Source organism: Vulpes vulpes, chromosome 2, assembly GCF_048418805.1.
Source record: "Vulpes vulpes isolate BD-2025 chromosome 2, VulVul3, whole genome shotgun sequence".
NCBI classification, from domain to species: domain Eukaryota; kingdom Metazoa; phylum Chordata; class Mammalia; order Carnivora; family Canidae; genus Vulpes; species Vulpes vulpes.
The window spans coordinates 66,021,240-66,045,273 of record NC_132781.1 but is presented as its reverse complement, the minus strand read 5'-3'; the positions used below and the strand labels follow the sequence as shown (position 1 = coordinate 66,045,273).

Genomic DNA, 24,034 nt, shown 5'->3' with positions numbered 1-24,034 from the left:
CTACAATAATTTTATTGAAATTACACTAATCTTTCTCTTTGCAAAACAATTCTTCATATATGACTGAAAATTCATTACTTGGATTTAGCTATTGAGGATCCTTAAATTCTCAAAAATAACTTGCACTGGGTGAACTTTAGTTCTTAAGATTACTCCTATTTAGTTGTTCAAAAGCACTGCATAGTTATAAGTCAGTTGAGAAGGTTGTGTTGTTGTATTTCATCAGTTTATGGAAGAAATAAATTCTCTTTTTTCATAGAGATGAGGGATATTTTTAATAAAAGTCATCATAAAATCATAATTCATGGAGTCTTAGTTGAGGAATGACTATTTTAGCTTTGCTCTTAAATGCCTGAAATTTATCAGTTCCTATGGGAGTGTGTTTTTATAGGATAATTAAGATTGCTGTAGGGATTCTAGGACTTATACCACTTGTAGAATATTGAGTAAACAGAAATTTCAAGTAAATAGTATTTTTCTTGCCTCTTGCTGTTCTTTCTGTCTTGCAAGTTATCCTGCCACTTTTTCCCTTGTGAGTTTCTCTATTTTGCCCACTTATCAGTTTCAGTGAGACTTTTTGGGGAATACTCCTCTAACCCTGCAGACTCATCCAGAGTCCTCTAATGTTTAACTCGCAGGGTACCGGTTTTTCTCACTACTTGCTCTTATCACAACTGCTATAAAATTGTTACCTCTATAGCTAGTTTACATGTTACCCCTGGCACAAGCCATGATACTAGGCAGCATTCATATACCTTTCTTGACAAAACATAAAATAGAGTAATAAAGAACAGATAGTGTTGATGAAACCATACCTATGTAGTAACAGGATGTTAAAATAGGGAACTTTCGGTTTCTTTAGCAGCTGAAAAGGAAAGTCTTGGAATTTTAGATGTACACCTGCATACAGACTTTGCCACAAAGATGCATTTATTGTGCTAGACCCCAGTTTTTTCAGTTATCCAGTCACGGTAGGCTGTCACTCGAGTGTACACTCCTGGCTTATCTGGCAGACCGCATCGGTCCCCCCAGCTTACTATCCCCACGAGGAACCAAAGCCGCCGTGAGTCCTCTTGAACCAGTGGGCCACCCGAGTCACCCTGAGGGAAACACAATGATTAATTGCTTAAGTGTGAGACAACCGAAAGCATTAAGGAGCTTATTTCTATGTCAGCAGAAGTCACATCCATTATGACAGTAAATAAATTTAGTCTAACATTTCCTATTGAGACATTATACAAAGTTGAAATACTATACCAATTTTCAAGTGAAAATTACCAAAATCCTTCAAGACCACATGTTGTTCCTTAAGCAAATGTGAGAAGATGAGAAGCACGTTTCCCACTGTCCTCAGTTGCCTGGCTGAGTGCTTCCCATCCCAGACGTTACCTCTTTTGTGAAGGCTTCCCTGGCCTGTATCTTCCTCCCCACTGTCACCCCTACTAGCTTTGGGCTGGATTAGTTTTTCATTGCCTGTGCTGCCATATCTTGTGTACATCTCTTTCCCTCCTGTATTATTTTTTACAAGCACCCCATGTGACTGTTTGAACTTACTCCCTTGTACCAGTCCCCCTTGTGGCATCTGCACATTGCTGCAAAACTCACGGCTTGTAGAATACTTGCTAATTGTCTGGTTTTTTGGCTACTCTATAAGGCCTGCCAGGGAAGGCCTACCTATTCTGGACACTGCTGTATCCTAAACTTCTATCTCATTGGTGATGCTAAGGAAATATTTATTGGATGAATGAGTCTTCAGAAGTCTCACTTATCTTCCTTTTCATAGTCCTGCATGGTGTCTGAGGCATAATATATTATCAAAAAATATTCTTTGGTGAGTAATTAAAAAGACATTTATATGGCAATGAGTAAAACATTCCTTATGAAATACCTACTAACCAATTATAATAAACTAACCAGCAAATATTTTAATGCAGTACTCTAGATGGGGAGACAAATTTAGTCTGTTTGACATACTGCATGGTAGGTTAAGTCTGTGGGTTCTGGAGTTAGAGAGCCTGGGTTGGAATCCTCCGCTTATCAGCCATATGAACTTCAGTAAGCTAGCTCTCTCTCTCTCTCTCTTTTTTAAATTGAAGTTCAATTTGCCAACGTATAGTATAACACCCAGTGCTCAGCTCTCTCTGCCTTGGTTTCCTCATCTGCAAATAATGCTTCTATAAATGAGTTTTACACACACAACACTTTCAGTGCAACCTGGCATATGGTCTGTACTAATAAAAGTTAGCTTTTACCACGTGTGAGTTTAGAATAGTTTGCTGTTCATTTGACTATGCTTAGTAGCTAGCTTTTCATACCTACTTAATTACTGGTCTAGATGGGGAGAAGGGTCAGTGTGTGAATCACCATGGCAAGCACTGCATAGAGCTAATTGGCACCTGCCTCCTTTGGGTTGTGTGTTTGCACCTCAGTTAGCCAGTTCTCAGCACTTACTCATCACTGTGTTTTTGCTGTGATTTCTTCTCCTTCCTAGTAAGAAATTTCTCTGCATGTCTTACCAAGAGTGGCAAGCAGATGTTAAACTAAGAGGGACACATAATTTTCCTGATTCTGGACAGCTTCACTGCCTGATCAGACATTTGAGCTTGTGTTCTGTCTTCTAGACTATATAGCTTTCACGAATGCAAGGACTACATTGCTATGCTGGCACAGTATCTGGTGTACAGAAAGTAATTCATACATTTTTCTCTGAATGAATGAATGAATGAATGGGTGGATGAACTGAAACAAGTATGATCTCATAAGCCCTTTTGCAAACTGTGATTTCTTTTTGAGGCACAAACTCTATGTATTGTTGTATTTCAGTGAAAATTATTGAGGTCTGGAGTGGAACACACAGGGGAAGTTTCATGATAAATTAGGGCTTGATCTGGACTTGAAGGGAAGAGCAGAATTTGTGTATGAAGGTGGAAAGGGGCATCTTGAGTGAAGCATGAGTAACACCCTTTTATCTTTCAGGTGTTTCCTTAAGTCAATCTAGTTAATGCTCTTAGTAGAACCAGAATCGTCAGCGTACAGGTATGTTGCTTATTTGATTGGTGAGTTTTTTTGAAAATCACTATGAAATTTGAGAATTTGTTGATACAGAGCTAGCAATAAAAAAGAAACAGGAAGTGGAACAAGAAGTGTTCTCTATCACAAAGACATCTCCACTTAAAGGGAAAAGGCCAATGGGTAATTAATGGTATTTTCAAAATTGATAAACAATTCCCCTCCATTTACACAACCTTGCAGTCAATAAAAATGTTTAATTTTGGGAAAATGCCCATAGATTGGGATCTTTGAGAAAACTGTGGAAGAGCTACTTCTTATCTACTTTTTCAAGAATGTGAGCACTAAATAAAAAACTCAGTAATGTTTGAGGAAAGAATAAACCTGATTTTTCTGCATACAATCTGCCCCCCCAAAACAGCAGCAGATTCCTCAAGAAAAGATTAATTTTTCTAAATTTCTAGAAATGTAATTTCTTATAGTAAGTAGTTGTTGCTGTTACAATATGGAGTTTCAGATTTAGGATTAAAATCTACTAAAAGACATAGACATGTTAATTGTTTAGATAATATAATTAAAATGTTAGTATTAAAATGCTATTCTGGGCAGCCCAGGTGGTTCAGCAGTTTAGCGCCGCCCTCAGCCCAGGGTGTGATCTTGGAGACCTGCGATCCAGACCCACATCAGGCTCCCTGCATGGAGCCTGCTTCTCCCTCTGCCTGTGTCTCTGCCTCTCTCTCTCTCTCTCTCTCTCTGTGTCTCTCATGAATAAATAAATAAAATCTTAAAAAAATAAAAATGCTATTCTAATTACTTTAAGATTTCATAATTATTTGCATTTTTATGTTTGGTTGAAAATGACAAGCTAGATCTAAATAGTTCCCCCACCCCCCCCATTTATGCTGTTTTACAGTTATGGGAACTGTTGTGACTATAGTAACTAGCTTTTTGTGTACATTTTTTTATCCTCAAGGTGCTGATATTCAGGTTTTATTTATATTTTAAAATCAATTATTGTGTATGACTCTCAGGGGACTGATTAATTTATTTAAACCTTTATAGTGTTTGAAAGTTTGAGATTGAATTTTTTTTTTCCAGAGATTGAAATTAGATCAGTGGTCGTGGTCTAGGTTAACAACAGGAAAAATAGCTGAGATGACTGAGATTTCTTTGTTTTTTAGCACAGGCCTGGCTAAAGTTCAATACTATTATTATCCCTATTTTACAAATAAAAAAAATTTGTCATAGAGGTTAAGGAATTCAATGCAGTTCTGTCCTGTTCTTGAACTTGGGTGGTTAACACTCTGAAATTTGGTTTCTCAAAATTGGTGTTCAATAACCACAGTAACAAAAATTGGTGTTCAACTGCATAAGAGAATTTTAACTCTAAAATTTAGTTAACAAGTTTTTAGAGGATCAAGGCTGTGTATTATAATTATGTTACCTCTATGCCTATCACAGTATCACATGCTAGTAAGTACTTACAAACTTGGATAATGATGTGATAATATTGTCATGAACTTACCCGGCATGCATCCACTCCACCTTGAGGTAGGCCAGCACAGAGCATTCCAGGCCTGACAGCTCCATTATAACTAGTTGGTGCATTACATACATCATTACTTATTATTCTGACCCGTGCTTGCTGTAGATCTGAAACTGTGTTACCTGTGAAGTATAAAAGCAGAAATAAAATGGATAGATTAATAACCGTCTGGTAAATATGCGAAAGAATAAATGTATCCCAAACACTATTTCTTATTCAGCAAAGGAAGCTATGGAAGATCTAAGTCGGAGTTTCTTGTCAGGAGAGATTCCTATAGTAGAGTAGAATAACTCCTTTACACAGGTCAATTTTATTTTTTTTCCTTTAGCTTTGCCATGCCGTGCCCCTTAGAACCTGAGAGCAAAATAAAACTGCTGTTTTAAGATCTACTAGTAGCATTTAGATTATTCACTGACTGACTTTGAATTGGGAAAATAACGCATAGAATAACCTTTAATCTAACAATGAAAGAGAAACCAGTTGGATTCGAAGGCTAGAGAACTGATTTATTTTATATTGATGTTCCTTCAAAGGGGCACTGCCATTTTTGTGATTGGCACAAATTTTATCTATTAAACTAAATTTTTTGGGTCATGAAAACACAGTGAAATATTTTCTAGGACAACTAAGCCTTCATATTACTCCTTGGAGACATAATCTACAACATGAGCTGAAGCATGGAAATTGTTAATGCAATCCTTCCACACCCTGGCTGATATTCTTATTTTCACCATGGCCCTATTTGTTCTTTCACGTTGCCCTCGTTTTTATTCCTATTTTATTCCTTCAATAAACAAGGGTGGGCAATGCACATGTAGAGTTTCTTGCTTTAGAGGCAGGATTCATTTAATCTTAGAATACCTTAATGGTTGTTAATACTTTAAAGGATGTTAAAACCCTTAGACAATACCTATCCAAATATTCTATTCAATTATTTTTAATTTTCTTTATAGGGTAGACATTTGAGACCTAGGGCTTCTGCATCATTGAAGAACTCATATTTCTTCATCACTTTCTTTTACATGTTCCTATTAATATGTTTGAAAATTTCCTACAATTTGTAGGGACACTGCTTTGCTTTGCTGAGGAAACTCAGGAATAACCAGAGCTTGGGCTCATCAGAATATAGGATGGTTTCTTCCCTAGAACATGTCCTTCAGGTGTTCCCTAATTAAAAAATATTGCATAGCAGCAAGTACCAGGAGGTTTTGTTGCTGTTGTTGTTTCATTTTTCCTGAGACACTTACCACCGTATTCTTGAGATCCCCATCCTGTTACATAAGCAGAAGAACCAGGTGGAATATTCTGGGTAGCCTCTGGGAGACACACCCTATGGATATTTTTGGTAAAGTTGATACCTCCTTCAAGTTGTATAGCTGCAATATCATTTTCATGAGTTGCAGGGTTATAATTGTTATGGATTAAAATAGTCCTTACTCTTCTTTTCTGTTTAGGAAATGCTATTGAAGCACCAAAGATGGCAGTCCACTGACGAGGATTAGATTGGCTAAAAAATATGAAAACATACTTTGAATACGGAATTTGTGAGCATGTCAAACATTTGAATTTTGTGTCTGTCATCCCTGTCACCAGCTAACAACTGTTTGATCAATATCTCTTTGGTATATATTTCTGGATTACACAGCTAGTAAATGAATGATCATTTATCTAAAGGGTCTGTGATTTGGGCTTGATTAACTCAATGTTGCTCCTAATGTTGAATAACAATAAAGTGTAACAACATAATAATGTAAGAGTCTTGTGGAATTTAAATAGAGATGATACAGAAATAAAAATTTTATGTCCAGGAAATAATTTTATAAGGTACAGTAGCTTGTGTGAGAGTGAATGCTAAGTAAAAAATTCTAAAGAAAAAAGTAGTAAAAAAGTTAAAAAAGTAGTTTACAACAAGCAAATTACATGATTTTTTTTATATTGAACTTCTTCTGCTCAGGATCTTTACAGAGAAGAGTCTAAAGATATTCTTCATCTCTTCCTTCCCTCCTTTTTTTTCTCATCCAGCAAGTGAATAAGAGCATGATTTTGGAGTCAGTTAGATTTAGATTTAAATCTTGGCCATGCCATACATTAACAGTGTTATTTAGGGAAACTCATTTCATATCTCTAATTCTTAGTTTATTTTTGCATAAAATATGATTGATGATATCCTCTAACACAGTTGTAAGTATTGAGACGAGCGTGTCAAGCACAGTGTTTGGCACACAAGTAAGCATTCAGTGAAGGTAACTATTATTTTCATCAGTTAGATTTGGACAAGGCATTACTAAGTGTCTACTTTGTATAATAAACAGTGTGAATGTCTGGGAACAAAAATATAAATAAGTATGCTACAGCAATCAGACCCAAAAAAAAGACATAGAAGTCATCTGAATCAGCAAGGAAGAAGTACAACTTTCACTATTCGCAGATGACATGATACATACTAAATCTAGAAAACCTGAAAGACTCCACCAAAAAACTGCTAGAACTGATAAATGAATTTAGTAAAGTTGCAGGATACAAACTCAATATATAGAAATCTGTTACATTTCTATACACCAGTGATGAAGTAGCAGAGGGAGAAATTAGGGAATCAATCCCATTTACAATTGCACCAAAACCAATAAGATACCCAGCAATAAACCTAACCAAAGAGATGAAAGACCTATACTCTTAAAAACTATAAAACACTAATGAAATACATTGAAGAGGACACAAAGAAATGGAAATACATTCCATGTTCATGGATTGGAAGAGCAAATATTATTAAAATGTCTATGTACCCAAAGCAATCTACACATTTAATGAAATGTCTATCAAAATATCAAAGGCGTTTTTCACAGAACTACAGCAAACAACCCTAAAATTTGTATGGAACCACAAAAGACCCCCAAGAGGCAAAGCAATATTGAAAAAGAAAAGGAAAGCTGGAAGTATCACAACTCTGGACTTCAAGTCATATTAGAAAGCTCTAGTAATTAAAACGGTATAGTGCCGGCACAAAGACACATAGATCAATAGAACAGTGAAAACCTAGAAATGAATAGAAAACCTAGAAATGAACCCACAATTATATGGCCAATTAATCTTTGACAAAGCAGGAAAGAAGATGTTTCAAGCATTTAAAATCATGAATTCCTTTGGTAATCGGTGATATTTATAACAGTGGCTTTCTTTATAGTGATACCCTTTACTTAGCATTTGGTGGTTGGATCTGTGTAGGGCTTAGAATACAGTACAGTTTGTATTATATCCCTGATGATGCTAAGAGCCTGCTAAATCCAGGTATTGCATTTAAGAGCATTTGCTCAATCTGTTTCTTTTCCATAAGGTGTTAATATCCCTTTCCCCATTTCTTCCCTTTGGAATTCTGAAAAATCTTCACTATTTCTAAGGAGTCCTTTGCAGATTTGAGGGTACTGCTGCATAACATGGTGCCTGTTACAAAACTATTATGAGGGAGTTAAGTTTAACAAGACTACTGCACGATACTCTTAAATCTGAAAAAGTAGGTAGAGTCCAGTAGAAGAGAACAATTCAGTTGGCTTGGGACTCAAGGTTCATGCTTTGAGAAATGTCTGGATTGATCGGATAGGAGGGCTCTGGGTATGTGGTAAGTTGGATTTTAGACTGTGGCTATTTAGTGAGTCTGAGAAGAGGATAGATATGGTCAGAGGCACATTTGATTTAGATCTTCACTTTTTTGAGTGAACATTTTGAGTTTAGTTCCCAGCAACTGTAGGGATCTAGGATGCTCCAATAATAAGGTTGTGTCTTTCCCTAACAGATTTACTCATCTGTCTAAAGTCCTTCTATTCTGAGTAAGTTTTTCATCCTACTCTACCCTGGCAGTTTATTACTTTCATGTTAGCAATAACCTTCAGTCACATCAATGAAGAACTTTAAGTAGTTTAAATTCATGTTATTTACGCTACTCATCATTATTGATCATTATTTTTGTGCATATCTATCTCTAACATTAGAATGTAGGCTCCTTTAAAGTATGAGCAGTGTTTAATTAGCTTCTCTGATAAGACTATGCTCATAGTAGATATTCAATAATTGTTTTGAGAGAATTAGTTAATGGCATACAACAGTCTCAGATCAGCCATCAGCCCGCTGATCAGCTTTCATGATATAATGTGCAAACATCCTGTAGCAATTCATTTTTGTTTTTTTTTGTTTTTTTTTAAATATTTATTTATTTATGATAGTCACACAGAGAGAGAGAGAGAGAGAGGCAGAGACACAAGCAGAGGGAGAAGCAGGCTCCATGCAGGGAGCCTGATGTGGGACTCGATCCTGGGTCTCCAGGATCACACCCCGGGCTGCAGGCGGCGCTAAACCGCTGTGCCACCAGGGCTACCCTAACATTAGTGTATTTAATCCTATCAAAAACACTAAGACATAGATAATACTATGCCCCTAATTTGGAAGAAAAATAAAAGAGGCTTATAAAGGTTCAATAAATTTCCCAAGCTTTCATAGCTAGGATTTAAATGAAACATTCTGACATATAAATCATTGTTCTTTATCATGATGGCATGCTATTGCCTGAAACACAAAAAAATTGGATTAAATTTAGCAAGCTGAAGGGAGAAAAAAAGTTTGTTTTTGCTATTATGAATAGGAAGAAAAGACTCATTAATTTTTTCTTTTTGCATTCAATTCCTTTTAGCATAATCCAATTATGCTCAGTCCTGGGAGGTATGGGTAGAGTTCTTCTATATATGTCTCTCCTAGTCATTACTGGATGGGTAGGTAAGCTGTGGTCTCACCTTCTGAAGCAGTGAGCTGCTGACAGGATCCACATGCTACTGATCAGGACACCTCCACAGTGGTGAACATTATTCTTCTGTAGACTGACTTGCCATGGCCAATCTCCTTCTTCAGCCTTGTTGCCTCCTAGGATCCTCTCCTCAGACAAAGTTATTAGGTCTGGACGGGCCCCACATCCTAATGAGAAAAAGGCATTAAAGTGCTGGAAGATCATGATTCATTTACTTGGGGAGATGCTGCCAAGAATCTCTCTATCTTTTACAACTTGTCTTTTATGTATTCTTCCCCAGAACATGCTAGGCTTTCCAAAAGCATGATCAGTGTGTTATTTTTTAGGGTATTTATGTGACTACTATTGACTATAGACTGCATTTTATTTATTTTTTTTTAAAGATTTTATTCATTTATTCATGAGACACACACACACATACAGAGAGAGAGAGAGAGAGAGAGAGAGAGAGAGGCAGAGACAGAGGCAGAGGGAGAAGCAGGCTCCATGCAGGGAGCCCGATGTGGGACTCGATCCTGGGTCTTCAGGATCAGGCCCGGGGCTGAAGGCGGCGCTAAACCACTGAGCCACCTGGGCTGCCCTATAGACTGCATTTTAGAGATTATTTCTTTTCTTTTTTTTTTTTTTTTAGAGATTATTTCTGAACTTAATTGACATGGAGCTTCAAATTCTGGAGCAGCTTGTGTTCTCTGGAATTTTCCATGAAAATAAGTTAAGATAGGTCAGTGCTGGATATAACAGCTTGAGCCACAAGTTTACTAGGAAATTTCCATCTTCTCTATAGCTTTCCTATTCAAAAGTGCAGTCTGTGTACCTGCAGTACGGGCATACCCTGGAAATTTATTAGAAATGTTGCCATTGTGAGAAGATAGCCTAAGGGTCCATCTTAGGGATGAAGGGGTCAAAAGAATGTTTACACACACACACACACACACACACACACACACACACACAGAGAGAGAGAGAGAGAGGGTTATTATTCAGCCTTAAATAAGAAGGAAATTCTTTTGTTTGCAACAATGTGGATGAACTGGAGAGTATCATGCTAAGTAAAGTAAGTCAGACAAATAGTACCACCTATATGTTGTGGAATCTTAAAAAAAAAAATAGTCAAGCTCCTAAAAAGAATGAGTAGAAAGTAGTTGCCACGAGCTAGAGGGTTGGGGAAATGGAGAGAATTTGGTAAAAGTGTAAAAACTTTCAGGCATAAGGTAAATAAGGTCTGAGGATCTAGTATATAACATGATGACTATAGTTCATAACACTATTGTATAACTGAAATTTTCTAGGAGTATAGAACTTAAATGTTCTCACCAAAAAAGTGTGTGTGGAGAGGTGTTAAACATGTGAGGCTATGAATATGTTAGCTAGATGGAATTTTTTCATAATGTATGCATATAACAAATCATGATCTTGTGTATTTTAAATATCTTACAATATTGTCAATTATACCTCAAAGCTGAAAAAAATGTACTCTAAGACCCACACTAGGGAAAAATCAGAAGCTGTGTTCCCCTCCTCCTCAACTTTATTGTGGAATAATTGACAAATATAATTCTGTATATTTAAAGTGTACAGTGCAATGAGTTGATATACGTATACATTGTTGATTGCCAAGATCAAGGCAACCAACACCTCCATCAGCTCACATAGTTAACTCTTCTTGTGCATGTGTGGTAAGAATGATGAAGGTCTACTTTTAGCAACTTGCAAGCATACAATACTGTGTTATTGACCATAGGTACCGTGCTGTATGTTAGATCCTCAGAACTTACTAGAAGCTGCATTCTAACAAGTGATTCATGTGTACACTGACGTTGGAAAACTGTTCTTATCAAGAAATCCTCATAGTGGTAATTCAACTCCTCATGTAATTTCAGGGCCATCTCCATAACCGACTCTACATTACCAGATGTGCCCTTGAAAAGGAGTTACTTCAGGTTCACAGACTATTCTTAAGGGTAAGTGAGGGTCTCTCAGTATCTAGAGAGGCTTATTTACACATCATAAGAAAGAAAACCCATGAACACTCCAATGGGTGAAGCTGAAATGATCATTCAAGTCCTCCCAATTCCCATCCCCATGATTTGTTTCCATTTTTTAAGTTGATTACTAAGAAGTTAGAAGTAAGTCACCAACAATAATTTCTATTGCTCTAAAGTAGTGAGATTGCTTCAGTAGGACATTTATCCAAAGGTATTTTTTCCTAACAGACTTTCCAGATAAAGGAGGGCCAGACTTCCATTAAGAGTATACACAGAACATAAGTTCCTCCCCTGTATCCTACAACCAAATTCCCTAGTAAATTACTGAAGCACGTTTTCATTAAAAGGAAGCATGAATTAAATACATAATGAAGTTGAAAAATACCCATAGAGGTAGCATAACCTTGTAACATCAGTTAAGTATTTGATATAGGCCAGCTATTGAGGTACACTGAACTAGTTTCTAACTACATTTCATCACTAGAGAAGTAAAGAGCTGTTTTCTAGGGTTTATATTTCTGTTGTGGTAGCCTGAGAATATACAGAATTACATTGAAAAGTAGTGACTTTTCTTTCAGATTAGAGAAATTAAACTGACAATACTTTTATAATTTTTTATTATTCCTTTTTTAAAATAAATTTTATTTATTTATTCATGAAAGACACAGAGAGAGAAAGGCAGAGACACAGGCAGAGGGAGAAGTAGGCTCCATGCTGGGAGCCTGATGTGGGACTCAATCCCAGGTCTCCAGGACCACGGCCTGAGCCGGAGGCAGATGCTTAACTGCTGAGCCACCCAGGCATCCCTATTATTCTTTTTAATTAACCTAAATTACCCTAAACAACAAAGAAGACTATTCTAGTGGTTAGGGGAAGCCATATAAATGGTATCACCAAAAATAATTTACAAGTCTATAGAAATGCCAACATAGAACAGGGTAAGAAAAGGTTCCCAAGGCTGCCACGAAAATTTTCCTGAGGTCAGACTCGACCCAGAATGCCACTGCTGCCACCTCCTTTTAAAAGGAGGTGAAAACCTAAACATCACTCCATGGGCCAATGGAATCAGTGATGTTTTATCTCAACAGCAGCGCACAAGAGTGAATTGAGAATAAAGATAACACCTTAACAGAAACTACCTTGGCAAACAGTGCAAACACTTGAACATTTACTATTTATATTTTGGTAAACCATTTTTATGAGATAATTTTGAAACTTACCTTCAGTGAAAATATTTACTGTATCCTGGTCAGTAATGACTGGTGTTAAAAAAAAAAAGTGAGAGTAAGATCAATACCAGAAGGACTGTATATTATTTCACCTTAATTTCTTAAATGTAGTCCTCAGACAGCCATCATGAGAATCACTCAGAGAGCTGATAAGATACAGATTTCTAGGCTTCTTCCTAGACCTGCTAAAAGAACCTCTGAGTCATAAGCCCCAGAAATCTCTGCACTTACAATATTCCCCCAATTTATTGTTATTTATATTAAAGTTTGTGCTTTAATTTCTCATCAAACACTAAAAGATACTTAAAAGATATTTAAAAGATATTCCTGCCCTCAAGCCACTCGATTTAGTTGGGAAAACAGTATAAGAGAAGTTAAATTTTCATTTACTTGAATATATATGCAGGTATATAGAGATGTATGTACTACTTTAGTACAAGAATACTGATACTAATTTTGGTACTGCAGATGTAACAGTGAGCAAAACACAGGAGGTCTGCCCTCACATAATTTACAGCTAGAAATTATTCAAGGACTCATTCAAATAAATTTAAGTGGAGAGGAAAAGGGAGAGGGTTATCATGCTACCTGAGGGATTCACTGAGTTATCATGGTGAGAAAAACATTTCAGATGCATTTTGAAGACCTAAAAGGAACTTTCCAGGCAGACAAGCAGTGAAAAGGTATTCCAGGTGGAAAGTGTAGTGGGTCCAAGTGTATGGAGATGTATGGTGTCTTGTGTAATCATCAAGTCAGCAGAGCAGTGCAAGTGCAGCAAAAGGGAAATGGTGGGAGGGCCCAGACAGAAAAAATGTTTAGCAGATAGTAAAGGTCTGTCTATTCCAATTTAAGGTCTGCTTACAGAGCTGCTTTCTTTGCACGTCCTACAGCCATCTCAAACTCAACGTGACCAAATTTACCTCAAATGTGCTACTTATGTTATATTTCCTCCTTTAGGAAATGATCCCACTTCTACCGGTGGCTAGAAATCTGAAACAGTCTCTAATTCTTCCCTTCCTGTCATCTTCACCTCTTATTGTTTTTTCAGATTTTGTACCTTCTAGCCTTTAACAAACCCCTGAATTAGGTGCATCCCATTCTCTCCATCCCCCTGGCTATAACTTTAATTCATACTTTCATCATTTGACATCTATGCTAATTACAATAACTTTCAATCTGAATTCCCTGCCTCAACTTTTGTACTTTTCAGTATGTCTATCTCTACTTTGGCAGGCTGTTTTTTCTAAAAAATGTATGTCAGACATTTCCTTGCTTGAAAACTTTTTAATGAGAAATCAGCTTATTTCCCATAAAATAAACGTAAAACATCTCAGACAAGTTTTCATGCTCTCTAAAATCAGTTTATCCAAACTTAATTGCTGCCAAAATTGTCACAGGGTTTGGGAATTATATCACTTTGTGAGTGTCAGAGGAGCCAGAGCATCCTTTTAGAGGCAGGAAAGAACTGACCACCCCTTTTTGTTCTTTGGATAAGAGAGACTTGAGTTCAAATCCTACCTTCCCTACATGCTGATTGTATAACCCTGGGTAATTCTCTTCTTTTTTGAGTGGGAACAATAAAAGTATAAGAAATGATTGTTCTGAGGATTAAGCAAACTGTAATGGATGAGCATTAGCCAGTCAGAAAGGACACAACAAACCTTGGAGCTAGAGCAGTGTCTTGGAAGTCCTAGCTATGCTAATCATTAACTCTTCAGTTACGGGGGATGAGCTGGGAGTCCAGGGTAGGGATGGGAGGATTTGAAGAGCCTGGGACGACACCTCTGTGGGCCTAGTGCAGTGGTGGTTTGTCAACACATAGGAAAACATTTCAATATCTTAACAGTTAGTGTAGCTGTCACAGGCGTATACTGATTGTATACCAGTCCAGCGTGGGGGCTACCAAAATCCTTTAATGTTGAGCTTACTATGAGGGAATCATGGTTTATTAAGATAGCAGTGCCTGACAAAGTTGGAGGAGAGTCTTTAAATTTTATGCACATATTAAGTCTTTTTTTTAGTCATGCAAGAAATATTAATGGAGTATCTATTTTATGTTAGATACTGGGTAGTAGAAGGTTATTAGGATGAACAGGACAGACTATCCTTGCCTTCAGGAAGCTTACAGAGTAGGATGAAGACAAACAATACAAAAATCACACAAAATGTTTTGTGGTTTCGATTGTGACGAATGTTATGAAGGAAAATGAAGACGTCAGTGACACAGATAAATAATCGAGTAATGGAAGTTTGAAAAGGCTTACGTTAGAAAGCTGTGATTCAGATAAGACCTATGGATTCAAGGGGGTGATCTAGTGAGTATCATAAGAAACTGTAACAATGGGGACTCCTGGATGGTTAAGTGTCTGCCTTTGGCTCAAATCATGATCTGAGGGTTCAGGGATTGAGCCCTGTGTCAGGCTCCCTGCTCAGTGGGGAGACTGCTTCTCCCTCTCTCCTGCTTATCTTTCTCTCTTGCTTTCTCTCTCTCCCTAAAATAAATAAATAAATAAATAAATAAATATTTTTTTTTTAAAAGGAAACTGGAACAATGTATGCAAAAGCCCTGAGGCAGGAAGGAGAGGAGTTTGGCAGGTGGAAAAAAATGAAAGTGTGACCGTATTATGGTGAATGAGGAAGAATGGTAAGTGGTATAATAAGTAGCTGAAGGGTCAGGTATGAACCAGACAATGCAGTGCTTTAGAACAGATGGTCATATCATTTAGTGTCGAGCCAGGACACCAAGGGATCAATATTAATAATGGTTCTTGGACAATTGGCATGAACTCGGACTGTCCCAGGTAAGCCAGGAAATTTGGTATCCTAGTTACAGGTATTTTTTTGTTTGCTTATTTTATTTGTGGGAAGTCATGGGAAGCTTTTAAGTAATATTGAAATTATGTTTTAAAATATTTCCTTGATCAGTATGTGGACAGTATTTTGGAAGGGGCCAAGAAAATATTAAAAAGAATAGTATAGAGGCTACTGCAGTAGTTCAAGTCAGAAATTATGTTGACTTGGACCAAACAGGTAGCAATAGGGGTGGGGAAAAAAGTGGAAATAGACTTAAGACAAGCAGAGTTACAGATATTTTCAGAGAGGAGTTAGGGATGTCGCTAAATCTAATTTTCTTCTTTATTCTACAAATATTTATCAGATACCTTCCAATTGCATTCTGTGTTCTGGATGAGGTGGAGTGGCAGTTAAATTGTTCTCTGATTGTTGTGGTGATTCTGAATGCTACCCAACAGCCTTATGTATCTACGGTCATAAAGACAAGTATTTATTCTACTGTAGAAAAATTGAAATAGACATTTATTAAAATAAGTGTTCTTTAAAAAAATTGTTCTCTGATCTTGAGCAGCTAGTTACCATTTCTATGGCATATCTACAGATTGAACATCTGGCAACAACATCTCTCATAAGGAGTGTTGAGATGGAAAATTACTAAATAATTTTTAGCTAATAAAATTTACTATATGAATACTAAATGATTCTTTAAACTTTAGAATGTTTTATTTTGGAGAACTATGCATTATGTCTACCTTTATAATATATTGTTTTCATAAAGGTTAATTTCAAGGAAATAAAAGGTCAGTTTCATTAAATTAAAACCTAAATTATACCTGGTTAAGTTGATATTTTGGTATAAAATGGCATATAAAAATGGTACTTGCATGTTATGTCAGTTGAAGGGCTTATTTCCAAGTTTCCAGAATTATTCAGCATTTGGTGTAAAACAGACTTAATTCTGCTTTTCATCAATGCTCCATTGTTATTTCTAGTGAATTTAAATTTCATGACAACATCTGCTATCACACCATTACCTTCTTGCCTAAAAACCATAAATATATTAAAAAAATAAATAATTATAATTTTCTGCTATTCTGTTTATATATACTTATTGATTAAACATTAAAAAATTTACTTGGGGAATTTGACTTTAGAACAGATTCATATAACAGTGTTTGCATACTTACTGATATATCACAATGCTATTCCACAAATATTTGATTTCAGAGCATAGTATACTACCCACCATGCAGTATAGATGGCTTTGAAGTCGGAACACCAGAGGTTGAATATCAAATCTGCCATTTACTGTTCAACTTTGGTAAGTTATTTGTTCCTTAATCTTTCTGTATCTGAGTCTCTTCACATTAAAATAAATTGTAATGAATGTTATGTGAATTAATACATGCAAAACTTTTGGGAAGAGTACATAGCATACAGTAAGTGAATAATTGTTAGCTATTATTAGACTTCACAAATCTTTTTTAAAAAAAGAAAACATTATCTCATTAAAAAAAACTCTAAAGAGAAGAGGTTCCAAATTATGTGATTTAAAGGATCAGGTTAATTTTCTAGTACCTAAGTGTGTAATGTGGCTACAAAAGCAAAATTTAACTTTTGCAGTCATATGTTAAAATTTTAACTGTCAGATAGCCACAGATATTCTCCACAGTGAACCTTAGTAATTTGACTAAAGGCTATGATTATCATAAATCGATATAATTTCCACCTCCTTACATGAAAATTACCATGTAAATAATTTCTTCCACCTAACATTAGCCATTATATTTTCTGAAAATGTGCATTAGATAAGTTTGTTCCTACTATTTATTCTAGGTCTCTTCCTCTCCTCTCAATTGTCATTTCTATAATAAAACTCATTCCAGATATTAATTTAATATTTACTTAGCAAATGTTAAATAGCCACCTTCTTGTACTAGGCACTGTTCTTAGTTTCAAAAATTACCTATTACCAAGATTCACAGTTGCCATTCTCATGGATTTTGGAGTTTAGATAAAGGAGCAGACACTGAAGAAATAATTACAGCTTGCATTTCTAGCAACATGAAAGCCTAAATAGTTTTTAAAAACTTCTCCATATAAAATAACCAGAAATGCTCAATAAAATGTAATAAATGTCATTTGAAATATAGAACTAAGCTCACATTAAAGTAAGAGAAATCTTGGAAGACCAAACATAAAAAAACATGAATATTATGTAGCAATCACTGGAATGTCCAACAGACTTGAGCTGTACATGTATTGTACAATGTACATGTACAATGTACAATGTACATGTACAATGTACATGTACATTTACATGTATGCTGGAGAGGAGGCTCTGGGCTAGCACTAATTAGGGAGATGAACGTGAGGTTTCTAAATAAGACCAGGATTCTCAGAGAACTAAAAGTGAGAGCATGGATTGGAAAGAAAAAAATGTGCTCATCATATCATAAAAAAAAAAGTTTATGTATCTCACAGTTCCAGGTCTAGACAGAAAAAAGAAGATTCTCCTGATAATTCATGATCATGAGCCTAGCTGCATGAAAGTTTTGGAATTGCATAACCACCATCAAAGCAAAACAAAAAGGATACTTAAAGGTACATGGATTCGTGTGAAAATATGTAAAGGAAGTAATTCAGTAAGAAGGAGATTGAACCCAGGAGGTAGAGTAAGAAATAGGGAGCAAAGAAAATAGTAAACTGGTAATGTATCATTACAATGACTAATTTGAGGTCATTACAAGTAGGATTGAACTAAAACATCATTCATAATAGCATGAACAAGAGTTCAAAATTCCCTCTATTATTTGGAAGAAGGATAGTGGATTAGGCCAACTCTCATTTAAATTTTAAGAATAATCACTAAAATAAGGCAAAGATGATCAGAATGCATTAGAAAATATAACTAGCTGTGTTTCTGTTTTAGGAGAAATGTATAACCTATAAGGATACATAAATATTGAAAATAAAATATTGAAAACTGCTCTTGAGGTTAGGCATAATGAAGAACTGAGTGAAGTCTAGTGAAACTGAGACTAGTCTAGATGGAGGGTAGTGAAAGATAAGCCCATAGAAGGAGATGGTAAGAGGAAGTCAGATAAAGGAAGATTCAGTAAGCTTTGTTACATATATATATATATACACACACATTATATATATCAAGAATACATGTATCTTTGATATACATATATTATATTTATATATAATATTTGACATATTGCAAGAAAGTGGCCAAGAAAAGGATTTTAATTAAGGGAATAATATGTTTAGAATTTTGTTTCACAAAGTCTTTCTGGCTGCTGTGTAGAATGAGTGGAGCAAGACTAGGGGAAAGGAGACTCATTAGGGAGACTATTTATAGTCCAGGAAAGAGATGGTTGAGGGCACTATTGGAAGAAAAGTTATGGGTCTTAGAGACATTTAGGCAAATAGAATTGACATTAGGAAATAGAATTGAAAGATTAGATGATTGAGGGGGAGGAGAAATTAAAAATGACTTGCATATTTCTTTCTTGAGCAAGTAGATTGAAGGTGATGCCACTGATGGAGGTAGGCAAGTAGAAGAACAACATTTGGTTGGGGAGAGATGATAGGTTCAGGTCTGGATACAGTAAAGCTGAGCTGACTGTGAGATATCTGTATGATGACGTCAAGTAGTGGCTATGTACAAGCATGTCTAGAGATGAGAAGAGAGGACTGGCCCAGAAATACAACTTTGAGAATAAACATATAGAACGTATAAAGGGCAATGAAGTCGCTGAAAAGAGAATGTAAACTGAGAGGACGAGAGGTTTATAGCACAGGGTGATATCCAACAATATTTGAAGGATGTGCAGAGAAGGAATTAGAGCTAGTGAAGAAAATTGAGGAGTAAATGGAGAGGTAAGGAAAAATAGAGGTATGTAGGGTCATAGAAACCCCAAAGTGCTACTATTTCAAGGATGATTGAAAATAATTTACAACAGTATCAAATGCCATTGAGAGGGCCAAATAGAAGACTAGTATAGTTTGTTTGGAGCTTGTGACCTGGAGCTTGTTGAACTTGGCAAAGGTAATTAGCATTTTGTGGTAAGAAGTGAGATTGTAAGGGATTGAGCAGTAGGTGGGAAGGTGGAGAGGGAAATGAAGATGATTCATCTGTCCTATGGATTTTGAGAGCTGGTGGCCAGTACAGAAATTTTCACAAGAAAGTGCTAAGGCGAATGTGCCCTGAACTGACTGAAATTCATTTTGATAAATACTCTTCCCATGGATTCTTCCTTCTCCACTCATTTCTTAACAAAATTTATCTGACCAGATGTTCATGTTCCTGGGACTTACTAAGTGATTCTACAAAAATAAGAAATGTTGATTTTCTTGTAGTGGTGTTATTTGAGAAATACCTCTCTTCCAAAGGACACTGCTTATTTGAAGGATTGGGTAATGTGAGCATTTGAGGCATTTGTGGGAGGGTTGGTATTTTAGTTGAGAGGGCCTGTCTCATCACATCACACAGATAGGTACACATTCAACTAAGGCACGAATGTCAAATAACTACTGCTACTCCCCTTATTATTAATTCATGCAAAACATGCTTGGCTTTGGCCACAGTGTCCTTTATATTATAGCATTCCATGCAGATACAAACCAAAAAGCTTGATGTTGGTCATAGACTTCTGATCTTGTATGAATATGCCCATGACCAGAGCATTGCGCAACTGTTTACCTACACTGTATTGTAAATGGGATCCACTGGATTTATACAGTAAGATGCCCTTGCTACCATACCTTCACCTGACTCTCTTTAACCTTTCTACCTTTCCTATCAAGAATTGAAATGAGATGTGTATCTACATTGGTAATTAGATCATATGTGGCATGTTTTGTTTTGCTTTTGGCATTGTTTTTTAAGCTGCCCAGGATACTACTTTCATAATATTGTGACAAATTGCATGAATGTGTCATTTATTATCCACGTTGTGAACAAGTCAAATGGGCCAAATTGTATCTAAACTCATATATATTTTATGTAGTTCCACTTACCTCAGTTTGACAACATGAGCTCTGATGAACTGATTTCTTAAATTTGATTCTCTGAATGTTTTAGTAATCTGTAGAAAGAAAGGAAAAGACCTCTTCATAGTTTCAGTTGTTCTTCCCCTTCCTTCTTCCTCCCAACCGTGCAACATAGGGCTTAAGTTAATGAGGAATAGGGACTAGAGTTTTCAGTTCAGTTCAATTCCATCTCAGAACACATGAGATTGATTTAGGCTGGTGATGCAGCCCTCTGATGCAATGCCTGTTTCCTTATCTATGATACAAAGATGATAATGGACAAGATGTGCCTTCACTAGAAGTCATCTCAACATCAGATGTTTTACTTGGTGGCTCTCCCCATGAGTGTTCGGGTAGGTGCCAAGCCCGCACTAGGGGAGTCCATGATACAACTTATATTTGTGTGATTCCCCAACCACTGTTTTTAAGTGGGTAAAACCAGAATAAAATGAGTGATGAAAAGGGGCACAAGATGCAAAGGGCAGTTTTTTCCTTGATAATTCTGACTAATATCTAAACATCAGAGATTATTTTTAACATCAGTTGGTAATTTCCTTACCTAACCTTAACCATTTCCCTGAATCATTTTTCAGTCCCAGCAAGGATGGTGCTCTTGAGTTATAAAGCTCAGCTTTGCAGTGAACTAGGGGCTGTTCTGTGACTGGAATGGTTCTCTCATGATGCAGGGTCAGTCAGAGGTACTGAGGTTTTCTCTTAAGGGAGCAGATTCCACCAGCTTATATGGTAAGGCAGAAACAAGGGAGAGGTGGACATGGAAATTAAGTAGTATACTGAATGTTACATTAAACCAGGATCTGACACCAATCCTTCTTGAGATTGTAATGTTTATGCAATCTCTATTACACCACATCGTATGTTTTAAAATATCTGTTCCTATAGGCTGGTATCAGACCAACCAGTTGTTCGACAAAATGATAATTTTCTTTCTTTTCAGAGGGTTTGAACATTTTAAAGAGTAATGAGACTGTTGGCTTTATGGAAATAGCTCATGTTTCTTTATTAAAAATTTTGGAAATACTAGTAAGTGTTAAGAAGAAAGCAAAAAAAAAAAAAAAAACCACTCTCCCCAAATTCTATGATCTAGAATTAATGGTTGTTGTTATTTGGTGAACTATATTCCAGTTAACTAAAAGAATGGGTTTTAATATGTTTATTAATATAGTATATTACAGGAGGTATCTTAATAAAATGATTTAACTTTAATTTTACTTGATTTTAACAGAAGTTAAAGGAACTGACTTAAAGCGAAAGAATTGCTAAAATTTGGATAAATGTTTCCTGTGATTATTTTTTAATTCATAGCTTTGCATTGCACCTGCACAGGTTAGATTGGACCAAAGTAAAAAATCCACCTCAATTATGACATTTTTGTTATGTGGAAAACTTTAGTGAAGACTAAGATAATAAGCAACATAAAGAAAGCAAGTTGATTCATTGGTTGATTTCAAGACACAAGGATAAAAGAAGAGGACCATGGATAAGATTTTATATTTCCCAGAGTGGAATGTTATTGACACTTTCATTAGAAATTATCAAATGTTTGGTAGAAAATCAGTAAGCAGATGACTGAAGAGAATTCCAATAGGATAGTGAAAAAGGAAGCTGATGAAGAACACAGAGATAAGTTAGCTTGCTATGAGAACTTAAATGAGCCTTGTAACCTTTCTTCCTCTCAGTTTTTCCATCTGTAAAAGTATAGTCAAAAGGGGCACCTGGGTGGCTCAGTGGTCGAGCATCTGCCTTTGGCGTAGGTTGTGTTCCTGGGGTCCTAGGATGGAGTCCCACATCGGGCTGCCCCTGTAGGGAGCCTGCTTCTCCCTTTGCCTGCTCCCTGCCTTTCTCTCTGTGTCTCTCATGAATACATAAATAAATAAAATCTTTAAAAAAGTACAGTCAAAAGTGTATTAAAAAAATTATCTGTACACAGTTAACTACTACAACTTCCAAAGACCATGCACCTGCTTTTAGTGAGCTTTACAGTCAACACTTAGCCTTTTCCCTTTTTTCAAAATTATTACTGTTCAAAGGGTAAAACAAGTTCACTTTCACACTTCTTTGATTTTGTCATCTGCACTATTAACACTTTCATTACCTTGGACAAAAGTCAAGGACACAATGGAAAAAAAGAAATATTTTATATTTCCCTCCTGATTGAGGGTGATAATTCTATCTTGGGATTCTAGTATGTAATAGAACTACCATACTTCAGTAATATTCATAGTTGATAAGAATTGAAGTAAGGTGTTGATTATTTAAGGTCCAACAAAGTGAATCATTGAGTTTGTTAGTAGACTAGTCATTAAAAGGTAAAACATTACATACAGAAAGTTTGTAATTATCACACGTTTTCATCCTTAGAGAAAAAAGATCTTATTAGCTACCCATAAAAATAAAGCACCTTATTTTCAGTGTCTTCTTCCTTAATACCTATAATTCTGTTGTTACTATTCATGAGCTGAATAATAGAAATAATGTTGTTTTGTGATTTCAACCACTCTCCAGTTACCACTTTCTTTTCTGTTTAGCCAGAAGATCTAGAAAGCTCAGTTTTCAAGAAAAGATAAAATATGTAGCAATATGATCTGTTACTACAGTGGTCTCTAAATATTTTTGATTATGCATTCCTATGGGTAAAGCATTTTGGCATGAGTAGCCAAAACATCTATTATTTATTTATAAATTATATACATGTAATAATACTGTACTGCTGACAATATATATTATAAAACATTGACAAAATTAGAAATTAAAAAGGCTGAGTTATAGAACAAACATTAAGGAATTGTATTCCATTTATATTTAATAATAATATTTTCCCTGTTAATGTGACTGGATAGAATTTTTAATTTTTGAAACACTTTGTGATAAAATGATTCAAAGTTATGATTCTAAGTTTAATTTAAATACTTGGTTTGAAGTTCTGAAGAAGTTTCCACAGAATTATGTGGCTCATATGCATAAAGTACATCACCTGCAGGACTTAATAAATAATGACACAAAGCTGTCAGTCCATCCCACACATTGTGCAAAAGTTTTCTTGAAATTCAGCAAGTGACTTTCCATCTTCCCTGAGGTCAACTGGTTATCCTTGCAAACCAAATAAAATGTGTTTCATATTATATGTTTTTAAAGAAATGTGTTCCAAATCAACCAAACATGATTGTTAATCCTTCTCCTCTGCTAATTTTTATGTGTGTACGTCTAAGCAGTTTCATAGAAAACATGCATCATTTTCAGTAAGACAGAAGAAAATCCAAAACCCTAATAATGGACTCATTGCTAAACATGTTTTCAGTCTTCTCTCCATGGTATGAGTTTTATGTAAAATGTGGCTAATTTCTTTGACTTACACCATGAAGAAACAGGATGTGTACATGTGTGTATGTGTCTTCAAGGAAAGGTATTGCTTCACCCGGTAATTTGGCTCTAGTCAGGAGCAGTAAAGTGTCAGTTCTGTCATTATGTTTCTGTTCTCTTCCTGGTTCACTACTGTCCGTGCATATTAGAATTATCTCCAAATTGTGGGTTTCAAAATTTGCGTTTTGCAGGATTTTCTGTTTTCCTTGTTGATTCAGTTTACTTTTAAAACTAGGTAATAAAATCTTTAAATCTAGTTGAAACT

General features: G+C 35.8%; 1 protein-coding gene across 1 annotated transcript in view; it reads right to left on the bottom strand.

Moving 5' to 3' along the window:
- Window positions 1–919: 919 nt before the first annotated feature.
- LOC112923651 (transmembrane protease serine 11D) overlaps window positions 920–24,034 on the bottom strand; it is a gene marked incomplete at its 5' end in the record, with an annotated part of 30,469 nt that continues 7,354 nt past the window's right edge. Inside the window, 7 exons of the mRNA XM_026003492.2 lie at window positions 920–1,100; window positions 4,535–4,677; window positions 5,803–6,062; window positions 9,334–9,511; window positions 12,550–12,588; window positions 16,236–16,393; window positions 20,380–20,447. Of these exons, the coding sequence (XP_025859277.2) occupies window positions 939–1,100; window positions 4,535–4,677; window positions 5,803–6,062; window positions 9,334–9,511; window positions 12,550–12,588; window positions 16,236–16,393; window positions 20,380–20,447 (1,008 nt within the window). The remainder of the gene's footprint in view (window positions 1,101–4,534; window positions 4,678–5,802; window positions 6,063–9,333; window positions 9,512–12,549; window positions 12,589–16,235; window positions 16,394–20,379; window positions 20,448–24,034) is intronic.